The sequence below is a fragment of the Salvia hispanica genome, chromosome 4 (assembly GCF_029641045.1).
Source record: "Salvia hispanica isolate PSC_SH4W2 chromosome 4, Shi_PSC_v1, whole genome shotgun sequence".
NCBI lineage: Eukaryota > Viridiplantae > Streptophyta > Magnoliopsida > Lamiales > Lamiaceae > Salvia > Salvia hispanica.
In genome coordinates, this window is record NC_142695.1 from 44,189,682 (window position 1) to 44,215,283 (window position 25,602).

Consider the following 25,602-nt stretch of genomic DNA (forward strand, 5'->3'; position numbering starts at 1 on the left):
CGGGCACGAACTATAAGAAATGTGAAGAAAAGTTGGTTGAAAAAGTTAGTGAAATGTGGGATCCATTTTTTATATTGGTTTTATAATAAAATGTGAGTGAATTGAGTTAGTGGAATGGAGACCTACTTGCTATTTTGTGGTAAAAATGAAGTGTGACTCTTAATTGGGGACGGACCGAAATGAAAAAATGTGACTCTTAATCGGGGACGAAGGAAGTAACTACAAACCAATACAGGTTCAAAAATCTTGATTATATAAATCGTGCATATTTTACGAAAATACTCCCTTTGTCCCATTAAAAATGAAACGTTTTTCTTTTTCGATTGTCCTATTAAAAATGAAACGTTTTCCTTTTTTGATTGTCCCATTAAAAATGAAACGTTTCTTAAAATATAAACAATTCTATCTTTTTAATCTCTTTTACTTTTATCTCTCTTCATTAACTCACAAAACAACACTACATAAAATCTCGTGCCGATTTCCAAATGTTGCATTTTAAGTGGGACGGAGGGAGTACATTTTATAATGTAAAGATAAATGCATCCATTCAAGACAACTATAGACCATAACAAATGTCAAAGATCCAAGTTGCTTCAATTCCTCACACGATATTGAACCAATAAAACTAGAGAATCTCCTATAGTTTTAACTTCAATATCATTTTTTTAGAATTTATAGCTAGCCACGGCTTCTTTAAATGTAAAGAGTAAAACAGTAGCTTCAAAATAAGGCTTTTAAGAATTTGACAAGTTACAGGTTGTCAAGGGAGGAAAACAGAACATGAACTGAAAACATACAGAAATAAACTTAAAATCCTGCTGCTAAGACTAATACCAACACAGCCATATTTGCTTCCTACATATCATAATCTTGGGTTTAAACCAAAATGGATGTACAGAAGAGACGAAACTCGTTTAGCTACAACGAACATTAGACGCACCGACAAAGTAGTCAATATGTGCATGTATTCAGTATATATTACTGGGAGACCTCAAAAACCACCAACTTAGGACTTGACAACATCACCAAGAGATCATTTAGCTACTCATCCATCAAATGATCACACATACCGTCTCATTTGATTTGGATCACGTCCCAGCAGGATTAGGAACGGGAAAATTCAGACCAGCTTGCCGCCTGATATGCTCTGGTATCAACTTGTTCATCAATTCAGGTGAAGCTCCATTCAACTATGGATTCAAGAGAATCCGAGGTTAAATAAGAAATAATGGGAAAGAAGAGTAAGGAGAAGAAAAGAAACAAGAAAATAGAAAGGGAAACATACTTCCTGTTTAAAGTTGAAGAGAGGAGGAAAAGAGCGACCATTTGGGAGGCGGGCATTGGGCTCCCGGAGCTCATCAAAGAAAGGATGGGCACATGCTTCTAGCTGCACAGAGAAATATAAAATTCTTTAATCTGTTACTAAAGATTTTCGGCTTATGAATTTAGAATCCAGAGGCGCCATATAAGTCACACTTACAGCTGTGCATCGAAGATTTGGAGAGTACTGTAGTAGCCTAGAAGCAAGGTCAATGGCCTCCGGAGGCATCCGTTTATGGAAAACCTGGAAAAATAATTTGTCAATCAGTTATAAAGGAAACTTTTTGCCCATACCAGAAACAGCTTAAAAGCAACAAACACAAACCTTGTGCCAAGGATGGGCCTTAATCTGGGGGAACCTAAAATCGGTGTAATTTGGATTCATGCATCGGATTTCTTCTCGGGTTGGAGTACCAAGTACCTATATGAGAAAGTTGTATGATGGAGTTATAGAGCTATGTCATTACTCTTATTTATGATCCGTCAAATGTAATAAAGTGATGTTAAAACACACCTTGATAATCTCTACAAGTTGATCCACTGCATTTTCTCCTGGAAAGAGAGGCTGAAACAGAGAATGGTTTAGTTTCCGTAAATAGAGCATAAGAAGAAATTTTACTCCTTATGCACGACAACAGATATGACACAAACCTGGCCCAAAAGAAGCTCAGCAAGGACACAACCAGCTGACCAGATATCAATTGATGACGTATACTCAGTTGCACCAAATATAAGTTCAGGGGCACGATAATAACGAGAGCAAATGTAGGATATATTGGCTTCACCCTTCACCTGATCATCAATAACTTACAGGATCAGGAAGATGGAATTCGTGACACCAATGGCATCAACAGCTTAAAAACGTTTGAAATTGAAAATAACGCTCATAACAATAACGCGAGGCATGTAGATGTCGATAAACGTACCACATCCAACAGTATGTTAGTTATCCTCAAAAAGGGGATCAACTTTGTGTATGTGTATGTGTATGTGTATGTGTGTTATGTATTGTACTTATGTCAACCTCTTATTTGTTAGAAGACCAGAAAACAACCTAATATGTCCCTAGTAAACAAATGTGGACCACATAGTAAACAAAGTGAGAAAATATGATCTTGCTTTCTAAGGGAACATTCGAATCTCCATTTGGTGAACGTAGTGGTCAACTTAAGCTGGTTTGTACTCGTGCTTTCGATCTATAACAAATGAACAATTTCTTCCTAGTGCATTTTCTTGTTCTATTTTTATGGCTTATATCTAAAGATTTAGCCCCTCTCTCCGAATACCTGGAACACCTCACAAGATCATTATTTGTACCATCTTTCAGATATTTTGTTTAGTTTTGGAACCCAAATGTGGCGTTTTGCAACTTAACAAGCACATACAACCAACAAGATAACATTATAAGATTCATCCACCCATTGAAGTCTGCAAACTTTATGAATATAGCAGTTTGAAGATCAATCAACAAAATTAAGTGACTTACAAGAACTTTAGCACTTCCAAAATCACATATCTTGACCTGGTGAGTTAGCGGATCAACCTGCAATGTAAACACAAGCACACTCTATCACTTCCATATACCAAAATAAAGGTTAACCTGATCAAGGACACCATACATGATGAAGATTTCAAGTATAGAAGAAAAAGAAATCTACAGCAGCTCACCAATATATTTTGAGGCTTTATATCCCTGTGGGAAACCCCAGCAACTGAATGCATATATCCTAACCCCCTAAATAACTGAAACAAATGTAGAAATTTTTAGGTTACAGAGAATTGAAAAGTAAATGTTTTCTGAGAAACGACAAAACACAAACGAGATAAACCAATACCTGATAGGTATACAGTTTGACAAAAATCAGCGGCATCCTTTGATTAGAATTGGTGTAGTGCTTTAGGACCTTGTACATAGTTTCAGGGACATAATCCATGACCAAATTAAGGAAAAGCTCATCTCTGGTGGTTGTGGAAAAGAAACAGTGCTTAAGAGAAATCACGTTTGCATGATCCATCAGCCGCATTAACTGCAGTTCACGATTTTTATACCGCTTATCCTGCAGGACCTTTTTTATGGCCACCGTTTCTCCAGTTTCCAAGCATTTTGCCTGCCGAAAAATAGCTGGACTTGATTAACAAATATGCCTCAACATGACCACATTTTTTTGTCATGTAAAAACTCACCTGAAAAACTATTCCAAATGATCCTGTTCCCACAACACGCTCTGCCATGTAACTAATTGTCTGCACAAAGCATCAAAGTCAGTTGTTTCCTTGTCCCTTGATTCCTTCCCTTTACAGGATGATCGATGCAAGTAACAGACTACTTAGAAACATCACACAACCAATCAACTAGTGGTTCCATCCAGTACCAAATCGTATCTAGGATAGGAAACATGAGCTATTTATTCTTAAGACATCAAATCTTTCCTAATAGTTAAAAGGTCGCAGTAAATGAAATCTCCAGAAAAAGGACTCTACACCTACCCGTTTGGGCTCGCCATTTTTCCCTCCAATAGTAGTTGAAATGATGTGACCGGTGAGTGGATCGTTCCCCTCCACCATCGGCCCTGCCATCTCCTGCAACACAAATCAAGCCAGCGTCTTAATAATTCAACAGAAACGAATATCGACAGGCAATGACCAAATTTGTTTGTACTTTATACCACCTCAAATTATGAACGCACTAATTGGGGAAAAAGATAAATGAATTGGAGCATCATAACGTGCCTAGGGAAAAAAGGAATAAGGAATGCAAACCCAACAAGGATCTAAAGAGATATTCTAATCTTAGAACCGAGAAAAGCACTGTCTGATACCAACTATAGCTTTAAAGAAAGCATCACATGCCACAAAACTTGAGAAGGAAAGGAACAGAAAATTATTATTCTTATGCAAAACAAGCCGCCAGAAACCAGAACAAGCAACTTGTAGCTCACATAATTAAGTCTTCATTCGCAGTCAAAGAAAAGCTATTAGAGTTGAAATGAGGAACAAATACTTCAAAATAAGTTTCCCTTCGAAATTGAGTACAACAAGACCGCAAAAACCTAAAGTTCACACCAGTACCAATTATTTAGCATTTACATTGTGTAAAAATACATAAGCAAAAAACAAAGAACAAATCGACGGAGTGGATACTTCTCACCAACTACAGAGCCAGAGAGGACAATTGCAACATCTATTTTTCAATACTATGACAGATAAAAAGCTAAAAGCACAAGAAGGAAAAAATCCTGACTCACACACACTCAGCTCAGCTGAATCGCTGAATTGTAGAAGCAAAAACACCGCAAACTATCAGATCGCCGCAGAAACACTTGCTCCGATCGATTAAGAAGTGAAGATCAAGAACGAAGTGAAGCTACTAAGCTAGATCGAGCTGGAAAATAGAGCTAGCTAGGGTTTCTCGAATCCATACAGCAACAAAAAATGGTGAGTGGTGGTAGAGTGAAGCGTTGATACCTTGTCGGTGTCCATATTACGGGTAGCGGCGGGAGGAAGCTTCACGGCGGCGGGAGGATGAAGAGGAGCTTGGTCAATAACATTATTATGATGATAATGATGGTCGGGTGGTGGATTATGGTGATGTTGCTCAGGCCCCAGCGGCAACGACGCCATGTGATCTCTCTCTCCTCTTTCTCTCTCTCTCTCTCTCCACCTTTCAATTCTTATTTATTGTTTTTCGCTTTTTCTTTTTCTTTTTCCTCCTTATTTGAATCGGACTTATACTGTGTTTATCCACTTGTTTCATTTTAATTTTGGAAATTTTAACGGATATGTGAAATATACATATTAATATTCCATTTATTTCAAATTTTGACATGATTTAGGGTTTAATTAATTAGATTTATATTTTCTAACTAACTATTGTGACTTGATGCGTATTTGAACACAGACTTTTATGATATGTGAACAACTCAACAAACACATGCCCTAGTTTGTGTATAAATTATTGGTCAGTAGTCAAAATCCAGGGCAAATTAATTTAATAACGCGATTGATTAACATGAATTAATCAAACTTGTCGAAATTTCAATACAATGATTATAATTAGAACACTTATTCGGGGTTGGTTATAAAGAAAAAACATGACAAAAAAATCAAGAATATTAATAAATCATTTAAGAAATTCTTGTGTCATACGTTTGACTCGACTAAAACAATTTACTAGTAATATGCAAATACTTTCTAGTCTACTTTTTTGTAGGGTATAAATACGACTGGCTGTACTTGTAATGTACCAGAAAATAATACACAAATAATGGATGGACATTATGAAAATGTCACAAGACGACAAAAATGGTGGGGAGAGATCCATGGTGGCGTGGGGCCGTGCTTATTTTGGATGAAAGATTTTTATTTATTAATTAATGTTGGCTCAATTACATAGACCGCAAACGACTTGGATGTATCCAAATGTTACTGCAATAATGTAGAATCGCTAAAGTTGTCAAATTTGATTAAATCATTTGATTAAAGCAGATAGCATGCCATGACAGGAAAATTATAAAATGGATTACTAATCATTAAGGGGAAATTTTCAAAGCTTGGAAATTTTCATCATTATTGTCACACCGCTAGCTAGCCACGAGACGAGGGACCCATATAAATTATAATAATTTGAGCAGCCTAATTATTGTGAATGAGTAGTGCATCAATATGTATTATGTATCCTTAATTGTGGCAGCTAATATAAAAAATAGAAATAATTTGGTACTCCTATAAGTTATTTAAAAGCTAATACTACTATCTTAGAAACAGACCATACTTTTCATACCGAAGAATAGTATCCTTGATTACTTTCTAAAACAGTCTGCACTGCATTAGGAATCTAAAATCTTATGTGAAATTGGTACAATTCAACTACAGATAATGACATTTTTAATATAAAAATATTGGCTTAAATTCACGTAAATCTTTGATTGGCAACAATAACGATCAAGGGTATGATGTTTGAAAACCAAATAAAACTATTGAGCAAATATTATGTCATTTCAAGTAATCATAGTCAAGAGAAAACAAAGAGATTAAATAATAGTATAATCTGTACCCTATTCTTGACAAAACAACATACTGTAACACCAAGCTACTTATTTCTTATTTCCGAATTTATAAAAATCTAAGAAAATGTTCAAAGTTGATAGACAATTCATAAACTTGCCTGTCAAACTTGGCAAACGGTAAAATCAAGTAGTTGGTGTAACATTCTATACCCTAACCTTGCAATGCAAGGATGTAAAAACAGAACAAAATGCCTTTAGCTACAACAAAAGCTTTGGTTAACTTGGATCCATGCACCTACTCACTTCACTTGCGTTTTGCTGAACTGGTCTGCAGCCATAGACAACGATTGAATTGAAATGGGATACGAGCGACCCATCTGCACATTCCGCCAAGATGTTCGATCAGGTTATGTAAAAGAGATCAAAATTGGAATGAGCAATTAGGTTGCTTTGGTTCAGTAGTTTTTCTTGGCAGAACTCAGCAAAGGAACCGAATACTATTTTAAGCTTTGGCATGCCCCTCCTAGGGGCCGTGTTGGTAGTCTTGTGTTTCAGAAACTCCATCCAAACACCAAGAATTTGAAGTAAAGCTTTTGACACTATGATTTTTAGGTTTTGTGATAAGTACAATTTTAGTTATTACTATTAAATGTAGCAAGCAGATAAGAATGTGGGCTTACGGTGCTGGCAATGTGGAAGGTGTCTACATACCCAGCGAATTTGGAGCCTGCAAACACAATGACACAAAACTTGATTAAGAACTATGAAGAATAATATGCCCTCTTAACGCGTACCAATAGCATTCTTTCAAATCTAAAGCTGAACAGCAGAACTAGCTAAAGATTCACTGCATAAATGGACTTCTAAGTTTTAATCACAGTAAGGCTACTAGCAACAAGGCCATTGTCTATCAGATAAGGAGTATAATTCAAATTTTAATTCTTGGAACTGGCCTTTCCCCAAGTATAAGTATGACGTATCTTTACTCGTAAAACCAAACCTTTTTCTTGGTTTGGGAGGGAGGAGGTGATACAGCATGCAGGTGCAGAAGCCACTAAGCTCGTCTATTGCATTTCGGTTTCAGACCATTAAGCTCGAGTGTGATGTAATATGAGTGAGGTTTTCAGGTATCATAAAATACATGCTCCTTATAATGACATATATGCAACCTAAATCAGTTATCTCTAGGTTCTTAAAGGGGCTCATTTTCAGTCACTCAAGAAACAATTATATTCAGTGTAATATGAAACCATTTCCATGTGAACTTGGTCACTGCATTAAAAGTGCAAGGACAAGTTTTTAGGAAAAAATATTTTTACACACCTTTTGAACAAACTGGAGATTTATCAGTTTTCAGAGTCATGTGTATACGGACATCTTCGATTCAAATTAAAGCCCAAAACATCCTCAATTATATCATGACAAAAATAGCCACAAATGAAATACCAAATGCTCATGAAGTCAAACTCACTCTTTTTTAAACCGGCAGGCTTTGCGAGCAAAAGAGCATGTACAAAAGCTCCAATGTTTTCTTTCAAACTATTTTCTGGAAATTTAACCTGAAAATGAAGGTTATAAGCAACAACAAGAATTAGAGAGATATCATATGGGGAAATGTGTTGAAAAAGAATATAATTGTAAGAGTAAAAGTGATGAAAAAATAACCATACCTTCCCTAGGGGCACATGTACTATTGCAGTTTTGTCTTTCTCGAAAGGAACACTCTCCTTTGCCTCTTTGACAGCCCGAGATATGTTATTGGTTAGAGTACCTTTCTGCACTTAAGATCATTGTGAGACATGATTGATTACCAGCTACACGTAAAATGACAAGATGCACATTGAACTTACCTTGGTATCTGGCATTAATTTCTTCAGATATTTTGCTATCTACATTTATATGACAATAAGATTCAGACTTTAGATAATAGTAGGTGCTAACAAAACATTTTTTATAAATATAAAATCTATACCTTTTTCAAATGCTTGATCATGGGTGGAGTAGCAATACACTTGTCGAAATCCATTTTTATTTTTCCTGCATGAACCAAAACATCAATTGTAACCTACTTTTGAAATAAAAACATCATTTCATAAGAGTAACAACAATAAATCATCAAAATTTTGACTGATTACAGGAAAGTTCAATGGACCAAAACAACAATTTTCATAATAAAAATTTTCTAGTTAGATCTCACTGTACACATCTTTATCATCAGTTGTTTTTTTTTTTTTTTTTTTGAGGGGGGGGGGGGGGGGGTTGATCTGCATCATATTTGGACTAAGAGCAGAGATATAGCCCATAATGTCAGAAAATCTGCGTCAAGTGCTGACTGGTTGCATGCTTATTGCATATGTTCAATTAAGTACTCAGAAAGAATTTATAGTCACCAGCAACAATGCTCTCCACCAGCTCTGGGCCGCCGACAACATCAGCTCCAGCCTCTCGGGCTTCATCCGCAGATGCACCTTCTGCAAATACAGCCACCCTATATGTCTGATGAGGATCAAATTCATTAGCCACAAGAACTATAGAAGCAAGAACACGACAAATGAACATAGAATATGTTGTACCTTGCCAGCACCATGTGGAAGGCGCACTGAACCATCCAGCTTCTGCAATTTACAATAGAAGGAGTTTAAAGATCATGTTCTATTACATATAGAACTAGTAGAATATGACTACTAAACCATGCTTTTTGTGACAACATATAATAGGAGATTTTCAGATGACATCATAACAATAGTTACAATAGCAAGATTCTGTTTTACACATACATCATTAATAGCAAAATAATACGGAGTACTATGTTTTTAAGTTTATCAAATAACTTTTCCCCTTTGCACTTTGAAAAGTACCAAACCTAAAAGATGATCTTGAACATCATGCATCTTGACCATGATATTGCATGTGCCACTATCCTTGGAACAAGTAAATACAGGAAAAGAGCGACTCACATACCAAATCGGTTCGAACCAAGTCGCGGGTCATTCTTACATGTGCTTCTAAAGTTTCTTCAAAAGTTTTCCTAGCATTCGCCTGTACCATTGTTAAAACGTATCACATAAAATCAGAATTAGCACTAATAGATTGAAAGGAAAAGAAAAGAGGAAAAAAAAATTAAGCATTATATATAATGTGTAAACATTTTAATAAGAATACTTGGACGAATACTAAATATGAAAAGGATTTATTAGACTGACAGTTATAATATGAAAAATCTGGAGTAAGAAACTTATTTCACATACTCAAACATTGGAGACATGAATTTATCAGGTACAAGGTCTAGCGAGATTGGCAAAATTAATTTGGACCAGAGTAACTTATTATAAAATTTTGTTGATTGAAGGAAACTCGCGAAACTTATTTTAACCAGAGAACAGTTATGTAAGGTACTTACACTAGATCAACCCTCAAAATCATTGATCTCAGACAATGTGGCCATGATGAAACGGATATTATCTCCATAACTTATAATAGTACTTACAAAATAATTTAGCTACCTGTCAGATTTAGGATCAACAGTCTTCTCATCGTGGAAACAACCCAATGAAAAGAAAACAGTATACTTAGCTCCAAACATCAGCTTCTTGTCAACTATAGAACATGAACATGAAACTCAAACTGATTCTTCATAGCTACATTCTACTAACATGAACTATGAAAGCACAAAACATGATTCGACAATAACATTATACACTAGGAGCTCCAAACCAAATAATTCTTCTAACAATCATAATCCTCATAACAAATTGAGGGCATCAAGTATCTCCAACTAAATCTTTATCAAATTATTTTCCTCATAGAGGCAATAGATCACATTCTTCTTTAACAAAGCACTATCAAATTCATAACTTTGTCAAATGGTGAAACGCCACAAGTTGAAACATCAATTGAAGTGGCTCAACAAATCAATACAACATAGCACGCAAACAAACCACAAAAAGGTGTAAAAACCGACCTTTACAAGGCGAATAGCCTCCTTGACATCATAGACCGTCTTGGCCTTCTCCTCAGTTTTCTTATCAGCATTCTCCACCCTAATCAACTGTGGAAAGGGCAAGTTGACCTCCTCCCTCACCTCCATTCCACCATACCTCAAACCTCCCCTCCTCCTAAACTCATCAATCCTCCTCCTCTCGATCTCCATCTCCTCAAACCTACCCCCCTTCACCTCCTCCCCCACATTTTCCCGATCCTCAGGCAGCGGGGCAACACGGGCAGCGTAGGAGACAGGGGAAATCGTCGGCCCATCCTTCATATACCGCATTTCATCCCGGCTCCACGACCGCCTCTCCGCATTCGGCATTTCCCTCTCTTCCTGGCCTTCTAAGTGACGGAGTGGCCTTCCTGGTATGTATTCCGGCTGAGCATCCTCGGGCGGTGGAGCTTGGGGTTTGGCGGGATAGGATACGGGTTGAATAGGAACTGGATTTCGGAAGTTTGCGTTAGGTTGGGAGCTAGGTTGTGGTTCGGGGGGAGGGGTCGGCTGGGGCTCGGAGGAGAAATGGCGGCGGAGGAGAGTCGCGATGTGGCAAGGCGGCGGCGGATTTTGGAGGCGGTAGCCGCGGGAGAGTAGGGGTTTATAGGCCGCCATTTTTGGGGGTGAAGAGGTTTTTTCTTTGGGAGTGCAGTCGCAGAGAAATGGCCAAAGGGAATGGGGTTTTAGCCAAGGGTTTCTTTTTAATTTTCAATTTACCATTTTACCTATTTACTTTACTACTATTTCAATTACCATTCTACTGATTTTCTCACTTTTCAGTATCTTCTCATTTAAATCATCAGTTATGGAGTACAGTATAAATTATTTTCATCGAAGATTAACGAAAAATTCATCGCATTATTTCAAGAATTTATAAACGAGAGTTCGGTTTATGTATAAACCGAAAGTTTAAATTTTTAGATTTGTACATTTCGAAAGCAAAGTTATTTTAAGGGGTATCTAATTTAATCTAATCCTTCCCCAAAAAATACCATTACTGGAGTAATATTTGTTGAAGCAACAAAAAAAAAAAACTTAGTTGAGGCCTTTCTGCATGAATAAAAACAGGGGCACAAAATCAACAGCACAAAACAATCCCTTTTTTATTCATCAACAACGGATTATCAAATGAGCAAATTCTTCATCTTCACACTTCTTCTCTGCTTCTTAACCGATCCAATTTTCTCAATCGTCCAGCTCAGTTCCATCTCCACTTCGTTCCCGGACACTCCCGCCAGATTCAGTAGCTACTCTACTTCGAATTTATCGATTCTCTAATTTCTCTGTTGCTATCGATTTTTTCATCCTTTTCCAATTCGAATCTGTGACTGCAGCTGCAGGTCTGAACGGCAGCGCAATCTGCGGCGGTTTGTGGGTGGCTGAGCCGCTCGACGCCTGCTCGCCGCTCCTCGATGAAGTCGAAGACGGCCGTGATGAGAATGCGAATATTGTTCTGATTGTGAGGGGAAATTGCGCGTTTGACGAGAAGATCAGAAATGCGCAGGAAGCTGGGTTCCGCGCCGCCATCATATACGATGATAAGCTCAACCACAACCTCATCTCAAGTCAGTTATTATTATTATTATGAGAATTTTCATGCTGAAGAAGTTAAACTCTTATGAAATTGGAATTCCGTTGCTTGTTGAAGTTATTGTAGGAATTGGTTCTTATTTAAGTTATAACTGCCTACACTGCCAAACACTTAAACAAGACGGTTATTCAATATAGGGTAATCAATGACTACAAAGGGGATTAGAACTTTGGATATTTTTAAGCCCTTGTGAGTTTCTACAATTTGAGCTAACTTGCTTTATCCATATCCTATTGAAAAAGGTGGGATGGAAAAATCCCAGTGATCAAGATAAAAATACTGAATCATGTATATTATCACCCTTTAAGAGTACATGGGCCCATACCATTGATAAATGATCATTGAGTCATGTTAAATATAAAAAAATCCTCTTCAGTAAAAAGTGGCCATCTCTACGCACGACAGAAGAAGGTTAAACAGGCTTGTCAGTTGTTAGCTCTTCTTGTTTGTGGATAAAAAGCTTATAGCATTGTTATTTAGCTTCATAGAACAAGTATAAGATGTAGAACTTTCACTTGATTTTAGGAGTATTTTGTCCTTTCGTATGGTTAAGCAATGTTATTTTGATAAGTATGGATAAACTAAGTGGTGTTCGATGAATGTTCCATTGTCCTCTGATGTACACAATGTAGTCGACATTGCAGTTACCTATCATATAGCAAGCTAGCAATTTAATACTTTGCTGATAGTGATAAGATATTCTAAAGTTTAAACCGTAAGGTTTAGAGAAAATATCCTGTTGCTCCTAAATATTATCTTGCCATGACTTTATGGTGGTTTGTGCATGCAATAGTTGTAAGTTGAATGATTTTCTCTATTCTGTCAGTCCGATGTTTCTTTGCGATTTATTCCACTGGTGGTTGTCTTTTCTTTTCCTACTGGCCCTGCTTTGCAAGGGCAAATGCATCTTTCTCCATTTCAGGCTCACTCTAGTTTTGTTCCACTTGGTGAAACAGTGATGGGAAACCATGAAGGACTGTGGATATATGCTGTATTTGTGTCGAACACAGCAGGGGAGACCCTCAGAGAGAATGCTCGAGGAGTGGGAGGCGAATGCTGCATCATCTCACTTGTTGATGAAACTGCCTGGACGGTTCTGGTTATATCATTTATTTCACTCCTTGCTGTAATATGTCTCCTGGTTTCAATTTGCTTCACGGTCAATCAGTGGAGGAATCATCAAGAGACAAGGACTACTGCTGTTGATGATAATGTTGTGGATATGCTCCCTAGAATAACATTCGGCTCCGTGAATCTGTCCACTCCCATAGGAGAGACATGTACAATCTGTCTCGAGGACTACAAACATGGGGAAAGCCTGAAAATTCTTCCTTGCCGACATGGTAAGTTCTTGCTTGTGACTTATATATACGTTTACAACGTCCTAAGTTGGATAGTATCTTCAAAGTTTTAAAATATAATTGTTGCAGCCAAAGAACTCTATCCGTTGCAAAATCATTTAACTGCCCTTGTATTTGCTGCACATATCATACATGCTAAAGGTCTGTAGAAGTTGGAAGAGGAGATAAAAAAGGAAACTCAACTTTGTTCTTAAAAAAATGTCTCATTTTTGGGAGACATTATCTTCATTGTCTTTCTCCTACCTTTGTTCGCGCTTCTCATGGCTGTATTAATGGATTTGAGTTATATTTGCAGGTTTCCACTCGAGCTGTGTAGATTCATGGTTGACAAAGTGTGCTGCATTCTGTCCAGTCTGTAAGCATGATGTAAGAACTAGAATGACTTCATCAATCAAGTGAGCAACCTACCGTACCGGACCTTATATGCAGTCTGCTCAGCTCTCGTTCTTGGCATGCCAACGATGGTCTTGAAAGTGCACGGAGGACGTACTAGTTTTCTCCTCTAGTCAAGATCAACACGAGAAAACTTGATACACTAAAAGATTGATATAAGCAGAGAAGGGGAACTGTTTAGATAGAACGACTGCATAAAGGAGCAAAGGCCTATTGCTGCGAGCGGTGGGAATGTGTCTTGGAAACAAGTAAGCAACAATGGATGCTTTGGTTTTCTTTTTTCTTTCTGACTGTATATGATGGGATGTTCAAGACAGTATAAATATTTGTTGTATAAAGTAGTCATTTTTCGTAATTTGTATCTCCTTTCCTTACGTATTTTTGTCTAAAATATATGCTTCTTTGTTCATTCAAATTAGAAAAGATACAGTATATCATCACAATATTTGATATGGTTTTAATAACACAAAACACAACACGATGACATGAATTCAGCTAGGGCAATACAAATGGGAAAAGGCTTTCATCATTTATTTTGCAAATAACCTCGAGTTTCTTTGTACACATATTATATATACCAGTATAATTAACACAAGAATATGTTTTAGTTGGACTGCATTTACATGACAGAAAATGGGAGATTAAAGCTGCATTTTTAACAGAGAGAACATAAGTATACGGGGTCGCGCCCTTGTCGTGTTGACATCTACACGGCTACCAGAAGGGCATTTCTCAAGCTTCGGGTATAGTTGTCAACGATTCCTGAAACAACAGAGACAAACGTAAACACACAAATGTAGTTCTTGAAAAAAATTCCAGATCATGTAAAACAACAACCGAAACCAACCTCGGAGTAATGCATGTGACGACGCTGCACCTTCGTCGTCTTGACAATAGTTTCCCACTTCATATCATTTGCAGGTGCCTTGAAACAGTTGTTCTCCGCTGCACCACAATACGGGCGCAGAGGCGAGTTCTTCATGTTCATGGAAGGCAATGTCCGCCACAGCCAGGAATCAGAAGGAGATTTAGGCAGAGGAGGTGGAGCAGGAAGTCCGGAGTGATTCTGTTGAGAGTTATACAAAGTCACTGCTAGATGATCTTTATTTGTCGAATCCATGCTAAAATCTCGATTTTCTCCAAAATCTAGAGGCTTCTCCTTTCGTTGATTTGCAGTAGACTTGGCGTTTGGTAGGAACTGTGCATCTTCATCCACAGTATGCAACTTCTTCAAATCTTCGTGAGGCAAATCTTCTTCTAACAAGTTGGGAGTAAACGGCCTCAAATTTGGTGATTCCACCTTATGTACTGTATCTACATAGACGGTTTTCTCTGCAACAGGATCTATTGAACTCGCCTGATCTGAGCTTCCACGATCGTGCAAAAACTCCTCAAAGGTTTTCAAACCCTTTTTATGCGTAGCTCCTTCGTGAACTGAACTAGCTTCTTTCCATTCATGTGATGGCATAGGTGCATCACTGTATGCTGAAGTAACCTTATCCTCATGTTCAGCTTTGTTTACCTCATTTTCCGTCTCAGAGTAAGAACCAGACGACGAAGATCTAGGACGTCTTCTATTAGCAGGGGATGCTGGCACTCGAGTCCTCACGCTCATTGAAGGAACTGGGCTTAAGCGACCAAGTGAACTCTTCAAGCAAAAACGGGGCAGCAAACCACACACTGAAGGCATATTTGCTTGCTGGTCATACTCATCATCACTCTCTTCTTCTTCCTCATTCTCATGGTAATGTGAATACTTCTTCGCAAAACTAGGCCCGTAGCGAAGTGAAGGCTTACTAGATTGGTTTGCTGTTTTCTTCGGTTGCTGCTGCTGCTGCTGCTGTACTTGCACGGCTTGCTTCTTGGGCGCATGAGGGGTCTCCGAAGCCATCGCTTTCGCTGCAGGTAGGAACCTATCCATCATGAACTCGCGATCTTGTGGATCAGTCGAGAATCGATCAGAAGGTTTCACATCTAGATCTTCTCCTCCACTTAAGCCGCTCATGCTACAATTCAAGAAAGAGTATTCTGTCCGCGAGAGTGTGTCCCGTGCATCAACATAGGCTTCGTTGCTATCCTCAGAGTCAGAACCCTCCTCCTCCTTTGTTGTATCTTTGCTGCTCTCGACGTTCTTCATATTTTCATCACAAGACCGAGAGTCGGAAGAAACAGGGACATCTTGTTTCTTCTCTTCACTAGTACATGGTGCATCAACAGCTTGGGTCTTGATGCCAGTAGTTCTCCGAGAAACAACATGAGAATTGCGCTGTCTAGCCTTCGGGTGTCTCCCAGGAGGAAGCATTGGGACGATGGGAGGCTTTCCAGAACATCTAGTTTCTGATTTCGTCTCCTCCTTAGGTTGTCCAGGGGAATGCTCCCATAGAAATGGCACGGCTCCGGGATTCGTAATAGGACCAGATTTCAGCTCTGATCTGTAAGTAGGAAGCTGAGGCCTGACTTGATAGGAATAGCTGTCTCGTTTCTGAGAGGTCAAAGATGGTGGTGGGTGTCGCCTCACGGATAACAATGGTTGGTCGAAATTCAGCTGCGCGTCCTCCATCAGATTCTTCAGCAGCATCAACTCCTACTATCTGCATCAGAGATCTCATTCGCATCAGCATCAACAGCAGCAGAGTTCAAGAAACTATACTCCTACACTCCACCATTCCACGCTAAAAGTTTACAACAAAAACGCGTATAGCAAGCCAAAGAACATAAAAGTTGCTACCATCACAAACTTTTCATCTCAACAGCTCTGATGAAATTTCCCACATAAGTCCCACATTCCCTTCACCACTCACCAACCCTCAATCAAATGAAGACTCCGCACCGGCACTCTAAAAATACATTAAGCTATGTTCCATACGAGAAGATGCTACAGTTCTAAATATTCGAGAGTGTAAGACGCTCCGTGTACAACATTGGAAATAAACAAACACTAACCATGAATGGATTATCCAATGTGCGATGTAACAGTACATATGAATCACAATAGTGGCTCATAAGCATTATAAATATCAAACTTGCAAGTGGCATATCTACTTGAAGCTTATCTCACATATTCCACAGCAAAATTACTTTAGTACTATGAGATGAAATTGAAAACAATTTGTGAACAATACAAACAACCAAACTGATTTGCCGCTTTCTAAAAGGTGATTCAAGATATCTAGAAAACCACATTCCAATTGCAGCAGCAACATCATTTTGGTAGAAAATTCTGATTGTATATCCATATTGAAATTGATGGATTAAAGCAGCTACCTCTTCTTGGTCTTTTTCGTTTTAACTCATTAAATATTGATCAAAGAAGAATTAACAAAACGAAGCATGTCTACATCTCTGACTTTTCCGATTCGACTATAATACTTGCAATTCCTTCAACACAGTCAGTGGAATCATGCGGTAAACAGAAACTCAAAACACAATTTTGAATCTTCAAAAGCTTAAGTGAAAATTTAAAAAATTTCAGGGATCAAACTTCTTGATAAAGATAAATACATCAAAAAATGTTAAAAATCATAACTTGATCAAAATCAGCTAATGAAGCCAAAAGAAATGGCAAATCATAAGATTTTAGAGAAAAATCACACCTTTTTTCCGAAGAAAGCTGAAAAATCTTGATTCTTGACTGTTTTACTAGGCTGAATTCTTGATGTAATAATACACTAGAGCCCGTTTTGGTATATATTTATTGATGAAAGCTGCAAAACACCGGCAGCAATAACTTCAGACACAGATATGTGAGAGGGAGAGTAGAGGCGAGGCGAGGCGAGGCGAGGAGATAGTAAACCAGTAAATGCAATATAATAATGGTTGTATGGTAAATAAAATTAAGAATGTAAAAGTTAGTTATATGATGCATAAAATTAAAAAAATTACTCGACTATAATAATTGATGGACTTTGCCTTTGGTCTACTGTGTTTTGGATCATGTGATTACATTTATGAGTTTGGGGAGACTTAATGTCATACCATCCATCATTCAATTATTCATTTGAGTTTATATTCTTGGAAATTGAGTCACATTTGAATATTTTATGACAACTTGCATATAGTCAAATATTCCCTCCGATCCCCTATTAGGAGTCACTCTTTGACCGGACACAGATTTTAAGAAATGTAAAGAAAAGTTGGTTGAAAAAGTTAGTGGAATGTGGGACCCATTTTTTTATATTGGTTTTATAATAAAATGTGAGTGAATTGAGTTAATGGAATGTGGGACCTACTTACTACTTATGGTAAAAATGAAGTGTGATTCTTAATTGGGGACGGACCGAAATGGAAAAGTGTGTCTTAATGGGGGACGGAGGAGTATTATTCACCGTTATGGAATAAAGTGTGGCGCTACCTTACCAGTGCATGAGAATAAGATAAGCGCGTAATAAGTGTATCTATTGACCGGCTGTGGCAAAATATGACCAATTTAAATGTCATCCATATTTTAAAAAATATTAGTATTAAAATTTGGCAGTAATTCAGTATTAAAATGATGAAAAATAACACTATTCCATTGATAATCCTAGTTACACATTCTTGGATCAGTTCTTTGGCATTGATTTGTTTTCCTTCTACCAATTATTGTATGGATCAGTGCTTGGTGGTGTGGCCATTGTGGAAACGATATCCTCATTGTTGCAAGTTCCCTTAAATTGTTTTTGCTAGTTATTTGCTTTCCTAATTAGAATAAATAGAAGGAATTAAGGAAAGTTGTTGATAAATATTACTCCAGTAATTAACTTTGATTGTTTTCTTTCTATTAATTAGGATTTCTTTTAATATAAAATATATAAATGAAATTTTTTGGACTGATATTCATTGGCATTGCTTTATTTTCTTTCTACCAAGCAAGCTTACTGTAGTATTAACTTCCTGCTTCCAATTATAATATTTACGAAGGGGAATATATAAAAGAGCACTCAATTATCACACTCTAAATATTACTCCCTCTGTTCATTTAAGATGTCCATATTCTGAGTGACACAAGATTTTAGGAGAAGTTGTTAAGTGAACTAAATAAAGAGAAAAAAATAATTGAATATTTTATTAATTAGAAAGAAAGAAAAAATTTATTTCTAAATATAAAAAGTGGAATGCGCGGAAGGAGTACTGGTTACTTAGCACTCAAACAAGGAGAATTAAACTACCACAAAAGGGCAAAAATACCTATGGTTTGGATCTAGTGCACTTTGTTTTGTTGCTTTATAAATTTAAGTTCCCTATTTGTGGTTTGAGCATTTATCTTTTACTTAAAAAAAAAAAGAAGCAAATATGTCTAAATTCGCAAGTGTATCCCCAAACACAATTACGTTTGTTTCATCAAATATTGTTTGTGGCCAAAAAACATGTAGTTTAAAATCAATTACACGAAGTCATATAATATGAATGTTTGATATTAACACAAAAAATTGAAATTGATAAATAAATAAAAAAAGCTAAAAATGGTACAAATAGGATTCAAAACCTAAATAAAACAGTTATAAATTTAAAAAGGTTAGATGCATGGTTTCGAATTTTAAAATGATGGTTTTCAATCATTAATATCTCTCCGATTATTCGCAAGTATTGAAATGATTGATCGAGTGGTCCTAAATGAATTTGGTGTAGCAAATGAATTTATCGTACGTTTCAATTCATATGTTGATTAAAAAATATGACGTGTAAACTTAATTAGTAAGGTGAATCTCCAGTAGAAAGATCAAATTAAGATGGGAATATAATTGGTACTAGTAGTATTTTTTCTGGATAGACAATTTATTTTGACAAAAATAAAAAATTAGTACGTGAATGCGAATCTGAGGTGGCATTGAGGTAACGTAATAATTTAGGTGGATTGCCTTTAATTGAATATTAGCTAGCATATTTTTATGTCCACCCAAATGCTTGAATTATTAGCTCATTTTTTTAAAACGGGTTTCGATTATAATAATATAAATGTGAGTATTTGAACCTACTTATAATTTATGTACGTCACAGTATTTTGAAATCTATTTGTGGTAACAAGCAATATCTTGTTGTATGTATTAAATTTATTTAATGTTATTAAAAGAAAAACAACTTTTGCACATCTTATGAACCATCAATCTTGATTTCACGGCGGAATTATTACGAAATTTTAATCTCTAAACCACGTGGTTTTGTAGTGGTTTTATCAAACTTTTAATTTTACTTTTTCAAATTTCCAACTTTCTTTATAATTCATGATAATGATATATGATGGCGTTGAATTTATCATATGCCTTTCATTGTCTCCACTTAAAACTTGAATGATTTGCTTTGATGGCATTAAGATTTCACTTTCATCAATTTGATTGGAACATTTGGGAATTTTTTTTGTCCTAACATAGAATCAATGCCAAGTTGCATTCATTTTTTACTTTTTTAGACAACTTGTCCTTTGTTTTTACTTTCTTTCAGATATGGAAATAATTTCTGAGATCATAACTGTGATGATAATAACTACACCTACAATATTTGAAGTTTCATAATGAAATAAGTGTATTAGGTATAGGTAATTACAAACGGCTATCAACGTTACACTTAAAAATATGTTGATTTTTTTACTAAGATAACATGACACCTTTTTCCGACATTTATTACTAAATATAGTACATAATTAAAATAACTTAAAACTGATAATATGTTGAAGATATATTGCCCTTGAGTAAAGTCCCATTCTATCGCTTTCGAACTTTACACTTCACTTTAATATTTGAATTACGCGTAATAGTGACGATGAAATTGAAATGTACACTTACTTATCTATTATCTCAAAATAAATAATTCATCGACCTAGTGGAATGAAATTTTGACATATATCTCGACTACTATTATACAACGAATTAAATTATATTCGATTCTTTATGGGTAAATGTTTTTTTTCATGTGAAGCTATTAAATGGTGGTGGGTTCACAAGGCAAAATATATATTCTCAAAAAGTTCACTTTATTGAGCCATTAATTTGGGTTGCAAGTGCAGGGCCATATGTGTTTGCTGTTATGCACCCCAAAACTCACGATACTCTCTCTCCCCCGCTTTTTTTGCCCTTTTAGTAGTAATTGCTTTGCCATTCTGAGCTTTACAAGCAATCAATAAAGCTTATGCAACTACTATCTGAAAACAAAAAATCATCAAATCACACACACAGACACCGCACATCATTAATTCTAAGTGCAAAGGGACATATCTCAATTCCAAAACCCATCTTTTCAAAATCATAAAACGATATTAATTTGACATGTGTTTCGATGTTGTCGGCGACACTAAACTTATACACACAATATGCCCTTAATACAGAGTTTCGTAGAGGAATTATAAGGTACGTAAATTATTAATAAAATAATAAATCAAACTTTGCTTTTTATGAATAAATAACATTTTTAATGTATTAATTATAATCAAATTAAATATATAAATCGAAATAAACAACGTTAAGCTTATTTAAACGATAATAATGCTCACATATGAATTTGTAGCATATCAATCCTTGAGTTTAATAATTAGTATCCACATAAATGTAATTTACAATTAAACACTCTATACCTCATTCATTTTGTTTTGTCTATTTAATTCAAGCTGCATGTTCAGCCCACCTTTAATTAGGGTTTAGTTTAATCAGACACTTAACACTGGTTTCAGTAGTTGCATCAAATCAAAAAAATTATTTCAGCAATAAAATTCATAGCCGCCCCTAACACTATTTTTTGGTCAAATAGTAGAAATGAAAAAATTATGTCACTTTCTAATAAGTTAGGAATGAGAAATTCCCGTACGGATGTCAATGTAACCCGCAACTCGTGGACTGACCTAAATAGCCCGCTAAATTTATAGGATTAGAACTGAAAATTTCTAGCCCGATAAAATTACAGCATGATTAGCCCATACCCGATTAACCTGCAACCTGATAGGGCCAGGTGACTCGACTTATTTTAACACAAGTGATACCCGCAAGTGTACGGGGTTAGTGTAGCAATTAGCAAGTAAGAGTATCGTATCCCACAGAGACAAATTCGTATCAACTTAACTACCACGAACAAACGTTGACTACTATCTAGAAAATCGGGAAAAGTTTGGTTTTTTATTCTAACACTAATAAAAGCATATAATAAGCAAATAAACAAGTAAAAGCAAATAAACACGGGGTGAAAAGATAATATGGAGAAAATTGTAGAACTCAAGGATCCGATGCACAATTCCAAGCTCTTATCCAATCAAATTGTCTTACCTTTTGGTGTCTCTAGAGTTACTAAGTCGACCACAATTATAGATTAAACCCCCTCCCGAGGTGAGGAACCTGTAGATTAGGTGCTAGGATTGAAGTCCATTTCTAATCCTAAAACCCCTAACTCCCAAAAGCTCGATTAGGTCAAAGACCTCACTCAAAACCTCAACTCTCCCGTGTTTTATTGCATCAAGGTGTGAATTATTCTTATTTCCAGATTAATTATTTCATCTCCCGATTAATCTAATTAATCTTACACAATCAAGTGGTGATCAAGCAATTGAAAGGAATAAACCCAAGAATAATCAAATAACTACAAGAGCAATGTAAGAACAAAATTAATTGGATAAAAACTATGAAATCAATGCATCATCACCAAGAATTCTATAAAAAGATGTTTAGCTACTCATGTTCTTCACAAAAACCATGTTTGAAACAAAGAATTCAATGAAAGACATAAGACATGGATACTAAGAACTCCTGTGGAATGAATCTAGGAATAAAGTCTTCAATCTTCCGATCTAGAGTCTTCAATCTTCAATTCTCTCTCTCGAAGTGTTCTTGGAGGTGTGTGAGTGTGATAGAGGCGGTCAGTGTTGAATCCCCCTTAACCCTAGCCTTTTTCCTCTTTTTCTTTTCTCAAAAATCGTGTTTTCTGCAAAATAATTCGCCAAAACAGTGCACCTGGCCGCGTGAAGATTTTTGACCCCTTTCTGACTCTTTCGGCGCAAAATTACAGTACCCGACCGAGTGAATTTACAGTGTAATAATTCACCCGGCCGCGTGTAAGTTTCTAGACAACGCATTGTTCTTGTAACGGCCATAACTTCTTCTACCAAACTCCGATTGAGGCGTGCAAGATACCCACACGAAGCTCTTTCAAAGACGAAGAGATTGATATGAATTAGAGGCTGATTGGACTTCAAAATCTCCAGTAAAAATTGTCTCAAACCAAGGCTATTGCACCTCCACATATTTTTATACCTTTTTCTACACATTCTTAACAAAATGGTCAATATACCAACATAATAGAGAAGTAGTATAAACACGTCCAATAATAGACAAAATATGACCAGTTCATACAAAACCACCCTCTAAAACCATGTAAAATCCAAGTATGTCACCAGGCCCGAAAACCTGATAAAATTCTATCGTTCTATTTGTTTTGCTCATAATTAGACACTTCATTAATTATTTTATAATGTCTTAGATAACTTAAAAAATATCTTTAAATTTTATATATTAAATATATGAATTATATATTAAATTTTTATTAACATAATAATAGATAAATAAATTAGAAACATTAAATTCACTAAAAAAATATTTAAATTTCTAAGATATACTTTAAAATTACTTAATGTTTATGTTTTATTTTGCACAAATCTCAAATATCAGGATTTGATCATATTTATGTTTGAGTGTAAGCATATATTTCAAATTTATCATAATTAAATATTTTATATTTTATATTTTATAAATATAACTAATTTTTATCATTGTTCATTGGCTTGATCGCATGTTAATTTTATCGGTAACAACCCGATTACCCGTTGGGCTAGCCCAAAACCCAAGCTTTTAGGGTTAGGATTGAACTTCTATAACCCAAAAAAACACAACCCGATTAGCCCGCTACCCGAATAGGGTAGCCCGAAACCCGCTGGACTGACCCGATTGGCATCTCTATTCACACATACAACTATGAAAGAATAATTATATCCCTCCGTCTCAACTAAGTTGATACAAAACTTTGGGCATGAAGATTAATAAATTGTGTTGGGAAGTAGGAGAAAGGAATAAAGTAGGTGATGGAATAAAGTAAAAGTGATTGAATGTTTTGTTTTTTTGTTAAAAAAGGAAATGACTCAACTTAATAGTGACATCCCAAAAAGAAATATGACTCAAATTAGTTGAGACGGATGGAGTATATAAGAGCATCCCCAGTGGCAATAGGCGAGCCACAGGTTAGCCACCCTCTCTCCCTTCCACGTCATCAGCACTAAAATTCCACCTGCCACATCAGCATTTTAATCAAATAGGCTAGCCTAAGGCCAGCTACAGGCCAGCCGCAATAAAACTAATTAAAAAACAACTACATTTACGGAATTAAATTTACGATAAATTACGGAATTAAATTTACGAGACATATACGGGAAAATTCATTCGTTTCATTTTAAAAAAAGTACATTCATTTAAAAAAAATTACATAATAAAGAAAAAAAATATCGTTGTGCAGTCTTCCGTGCCCACAACTCTTCAATTATATCCTTTTGGAGTTGAATATGAGCATTCACTTGGCGCATGTCCGCATGTGCCTGGAGGCGGTCGGCTTCATCGTGAGGTACCCCATGTCGTACGTTAGGGGTGGCCGTTCCGTGGCTTGGACCAACTTCATCATCATTGGCCCAATTAGTCAGTTGTACGCCTTCGTCGTCGACGATCAAGTTGTGCAAGATAATGCAGGCGTACATTATATCACCAATGCAGCCGACATCCCACAAACGCGTTGGACCCTTGATTGCTGCCCATCGAGACTGGAGCACACCAAATGCGCGTTCCACGTCCTTGCGTGCCGACTCCTGTCATTCCGCAAAGTAGGCCTTCTTGTCATCACTTGCGTGCCTGATCGTCTTTACAAAGACGGGCCACCTAGGGTATATCCCTTCCGCCAAGTAGTAGCTCATATCATGCCGATTGTCGTTGGCCACAAATGAGACGGCCGGACCGATGCCCTGACACTGCTCATTGAAGAGGGGCGACGAGTTGAGGACGTTGAGGTCGTTGTTCGACCCGGCTACCCCAAAATACGCATGTCAGATCCACAGCCGGTAATCTGCTGCTGCCTCGAGGATCATCGTGGGATTCTTTGACTTGTAGCCGGTCGTGTAGGCCCCCTTCCAGGAAGTCGGACAGTTCTTCCACTCCCAATGCATACAATCTATGCTGCCTAACATCCCGGGGAACCCATGCTGCTGCCCGCGCATCTGCATCAGATCTTGACAATCTTGGGGGGTAGGGCTTCGAAGGTACTGATCGCGGAATATTTCAATCACGCACTGACAGAAATACATCAGACATTCCAGGGCTATCGACTCACCGATATGGAGGTACTCATCCCACATGTCTGTCGCGCCTCCGTAGGCCAACTGCCTGATTGCCGCCGTGCACTTTTGAATAGGGGTGTGGTCGGGTCTGCCAGCCGCATTGTGCCTGAAGCGGAAATACAGATATCGACGCTCCAAAGCGTCAACGATGCGCATAAACAACTACCTGCGCATTCTAAAACGCCGCGAACATGTTTGCGGGAAACTGCGGGTCCGGAGCGAAGTAGTCGTCATATAGCCGCTGATGTGCAGCTACGTGATCCCGATCAATCATTGCTCGTCGGTGGACAACGGGTGGAGGGCGAGGTACCGCCTGCTGTTCGACCCTTTGCATATACCACTCTATCTCGCGGTTCATGTAGGCTTCCATAGCCTCGTTCATCCACCGTTCGTACTCCTCAGCACTACCACCACTACCACCACTGCTACCACCCGTGTTATTCATCGCTCGATGTTGCTCTTGTACAAAAATTTAGAGAGAGAGAAAACTCGTTAAAACAAGTGGTGCAAATGAAAATGAAACTAAAATCGCGTATATATAGGTTTTCAAAAAAAAATTTAAAAAAAAAACGAGAAATGGGCGCTGGCCGACCGGCACGCCACAATGGCGGCCAGCGCCCTCA

At 37.1% G+C, this 25,602-nt stretch overlaps 4 protein-coding genes across 5 annotated transcripts; 1 reads left to right on the forward strand and 3 right to left on the reverse strand.

The window, feature by feature from the left end:
* Nucleotides 1–715: 715 nt before the first annotated feature.
* LOC125196564 (shaggy-related protein kinase zeta) lies at nucleotides 716–5,005 on the reverse strand. 2 transcript variants are annotated; one of them, XM_048095126.2, is made up of 12 exons: nucleotides 4,786–5,005; nucleotides 3,808–3,900; nucleotides 3,505–3,564; nucleotides 3,156–3,428; nucleotides 2,989–3,063; nucleotides 2,807–2,863; nucleotides 1,972–2,112; nucleotides 1,835–1,885; nucleotides 1,646–1,741; nucleotides 1,481–1,564; nucleotides 1,286–1,387; nucleotides 716–1,190 (listed from the first exon to the last, which is right to left on the reverse strand). In XM_048095126.2, exons 1-12 carry the CDS (start codon nucleotides 4,939–4,941, stop codon nucleotides 1,089–1,091), a joined length of 1,290 nt encoding a protein of 429 aa, XP_047951083.1. In that variant the 5' UTR covers nucleotides 4,942–5,005; the 3' UTR covers nucleotides 716–1,088. The 2 variants fall into 2 exon arrangements, with proteins under 2 accessions (XP_047951083.1, XP_047951084.1); XM_048095127.2 differs by lacking the exon at nucleotides 4,786–5,005 and adding an exon at nucleotides 4,566–4,753.
* Nucleotides 5,006–6,394: 1,389 nt separating this feature from the next.
* On the reverse strand, nucleotides 6,395–10,989 carry LOC125196565 (Ribosomal protein L1p/L10e family). The gene is made up of 10 exons (XM_048095128.2): nucleotides 10,288–10,989; nucleotides 9,288–9,365; nucleotides 8,900–8,941; nucleotides 8,717–8,822; nucleotides 8,299–8,363; nucleotides 8,177–8,215; nucleotides 7,997–8,101; nucleotides 7,798–7,885; nucleotides 7,007–7,053; nucleotides 6,395–6,703 (listed from the first exon to the last, which is right to left on the reverse strand). The coding sequence occupies exons 1-10, from the start codon at nucleotides 10,921–10,923 to the stop codon at nucleotides 6,626–6,628; spliced, it is 1,284 nt and encodes a 427-aa protein (XP_047951085.2). The 5' UTR covers nucleotides 10,924–10,989; the 3' UTR covers nucleotides 6,395–6,625.
* Nucleotides 10,990–11,353: 364 nt separating this feature from the next.
* Nucleotides 11,354–14,008, forward strand: RMR1 (receptor homology region transmembrane domain ring H2 motif protein 1). The gene is made up of 4 exons (XM_048092756.2): nucleotides 11,354–11,551; nucleotides 11,643–11,873; nucleotides 12,856–13,242; nucleotides 13,556–14,008. The coding sequence occupies exons 1-4, from the start codon at nucleotides 11,437–11,439 to the stop codon at nucleotides 13,657–13,659; spliced, it is 837 nt and encodes a 278-aa protein (XP_047948713.2). The 5' UTR covers nucleotides 11,354–11,436; the 3' UTR covers nucleotides 13,660–14,008.
* A 155-nt stretch (nucleotides 14,009–14,163) lies between these two features.
* LOC125194502 (arginine N-methyltransferase, putative (DUF688)) lies at nucleotides 14,164–17,534 on the reverse strand. The gene is made up of 3 exons (XM_048092755.2): nucleotides 17,247–17,534; nucleotides 14,501–16,244; nucleotides 14,164–14,415 (listed from the first exon to the last, which is right to left on the reverse strand). Exons 2-3 carry the CDS (start codon nucleotides 16,229–16,231, stop codon nucleotides 14,386–14,388), a joined length of 1,761 nt encoding a protein of 586 aa, XP_047948712.2. The 5' UTR covers nucleotides 16,232–16,244; nucleotides 17,247–17,534; the 3' UTR covers nucleotides 14,164–14,385.
* Nucleotides 17,535–25,602: the final 8,068 nt, after the last annotated feature.

Bases quoted from the DNA above. Each gene is read 5' to 3' on its own strand.
- LOC125196565 (XM_048095128.2), bottom strand. From the start codon at position 10,923: ATGGCGGCCTATAAACCCCTACTCTCCCGCGGCTACCGCCTCCAAAAT. The intron at 8,823-8,899 runs GTACAACATATT...GATCCTCATCAG, and splicing joins TTCCACATGGTGCTGGCAAG to ACATATAGGGTGGCTGTATT. The intron at 8,216-8,298 runs GTATAGATTTTA...ATATAAATGTAG, and splicing joins TGATCAAGCATTTGAAAAAG to ATAGCAAAATATCTGAAGAA.
- LOC125196564 (XM_048095126.2), bottom strand. From the start codon at position 4,941: ATGGCGTCGTTGCCGCTGGGGCCTGAGCAACATCACCATAATCCACCA. The intron at 2,113-2,806 runs GTAAGTCACTTA...ATTGATGATCAG, and splicing joins TTGGAAGTGCTAAAGTTCTT to GTGAAGGGTGAAGCCAATAT. The intron at 1,742-1,834 runs GTGTGTTTTAAC...TTTCTCATATAG, and splicing joins AACTTGTAGAGATTATCAAG to GTACTTGGTACTCCAACCCG.
- RMR1 (XM_048092756.2), top strand. From the start codon at position 11,437: ATGAGCAAATTCTTCATCTTCACACTTCTTCTCTGCTTCTTAACCGAT. The intron at 11,552-11,642 runs GTAGCTACTCTA...CTGTGACTGCAG, and splicing joins GGACACTCCCGCCAGATTCA to CTGCAGGTCTGAACGGCAGC. The intron at 11,874-12,855 runs GTCAGTTATTAT...TTGGTGAAACAG, and splicing joins CAACCACAACCTCATCTCAA to TGATGGGAAACCATGAAGGA.
- LOC125194502 (XM_048092755.2), bottom strand. From the start codon at position 16,231: ATGCTGCTGAAGAATCTGATGGAGGACGCGCAGCTGAATTTCGACCAA. The intron at 14,416-14,500 runs GTTGGTTTCGGT...CTGTTGTTTCAG, and splicing joins GTCACATGCATTACTCCGAG to GAATCGTTGACAACTATACC.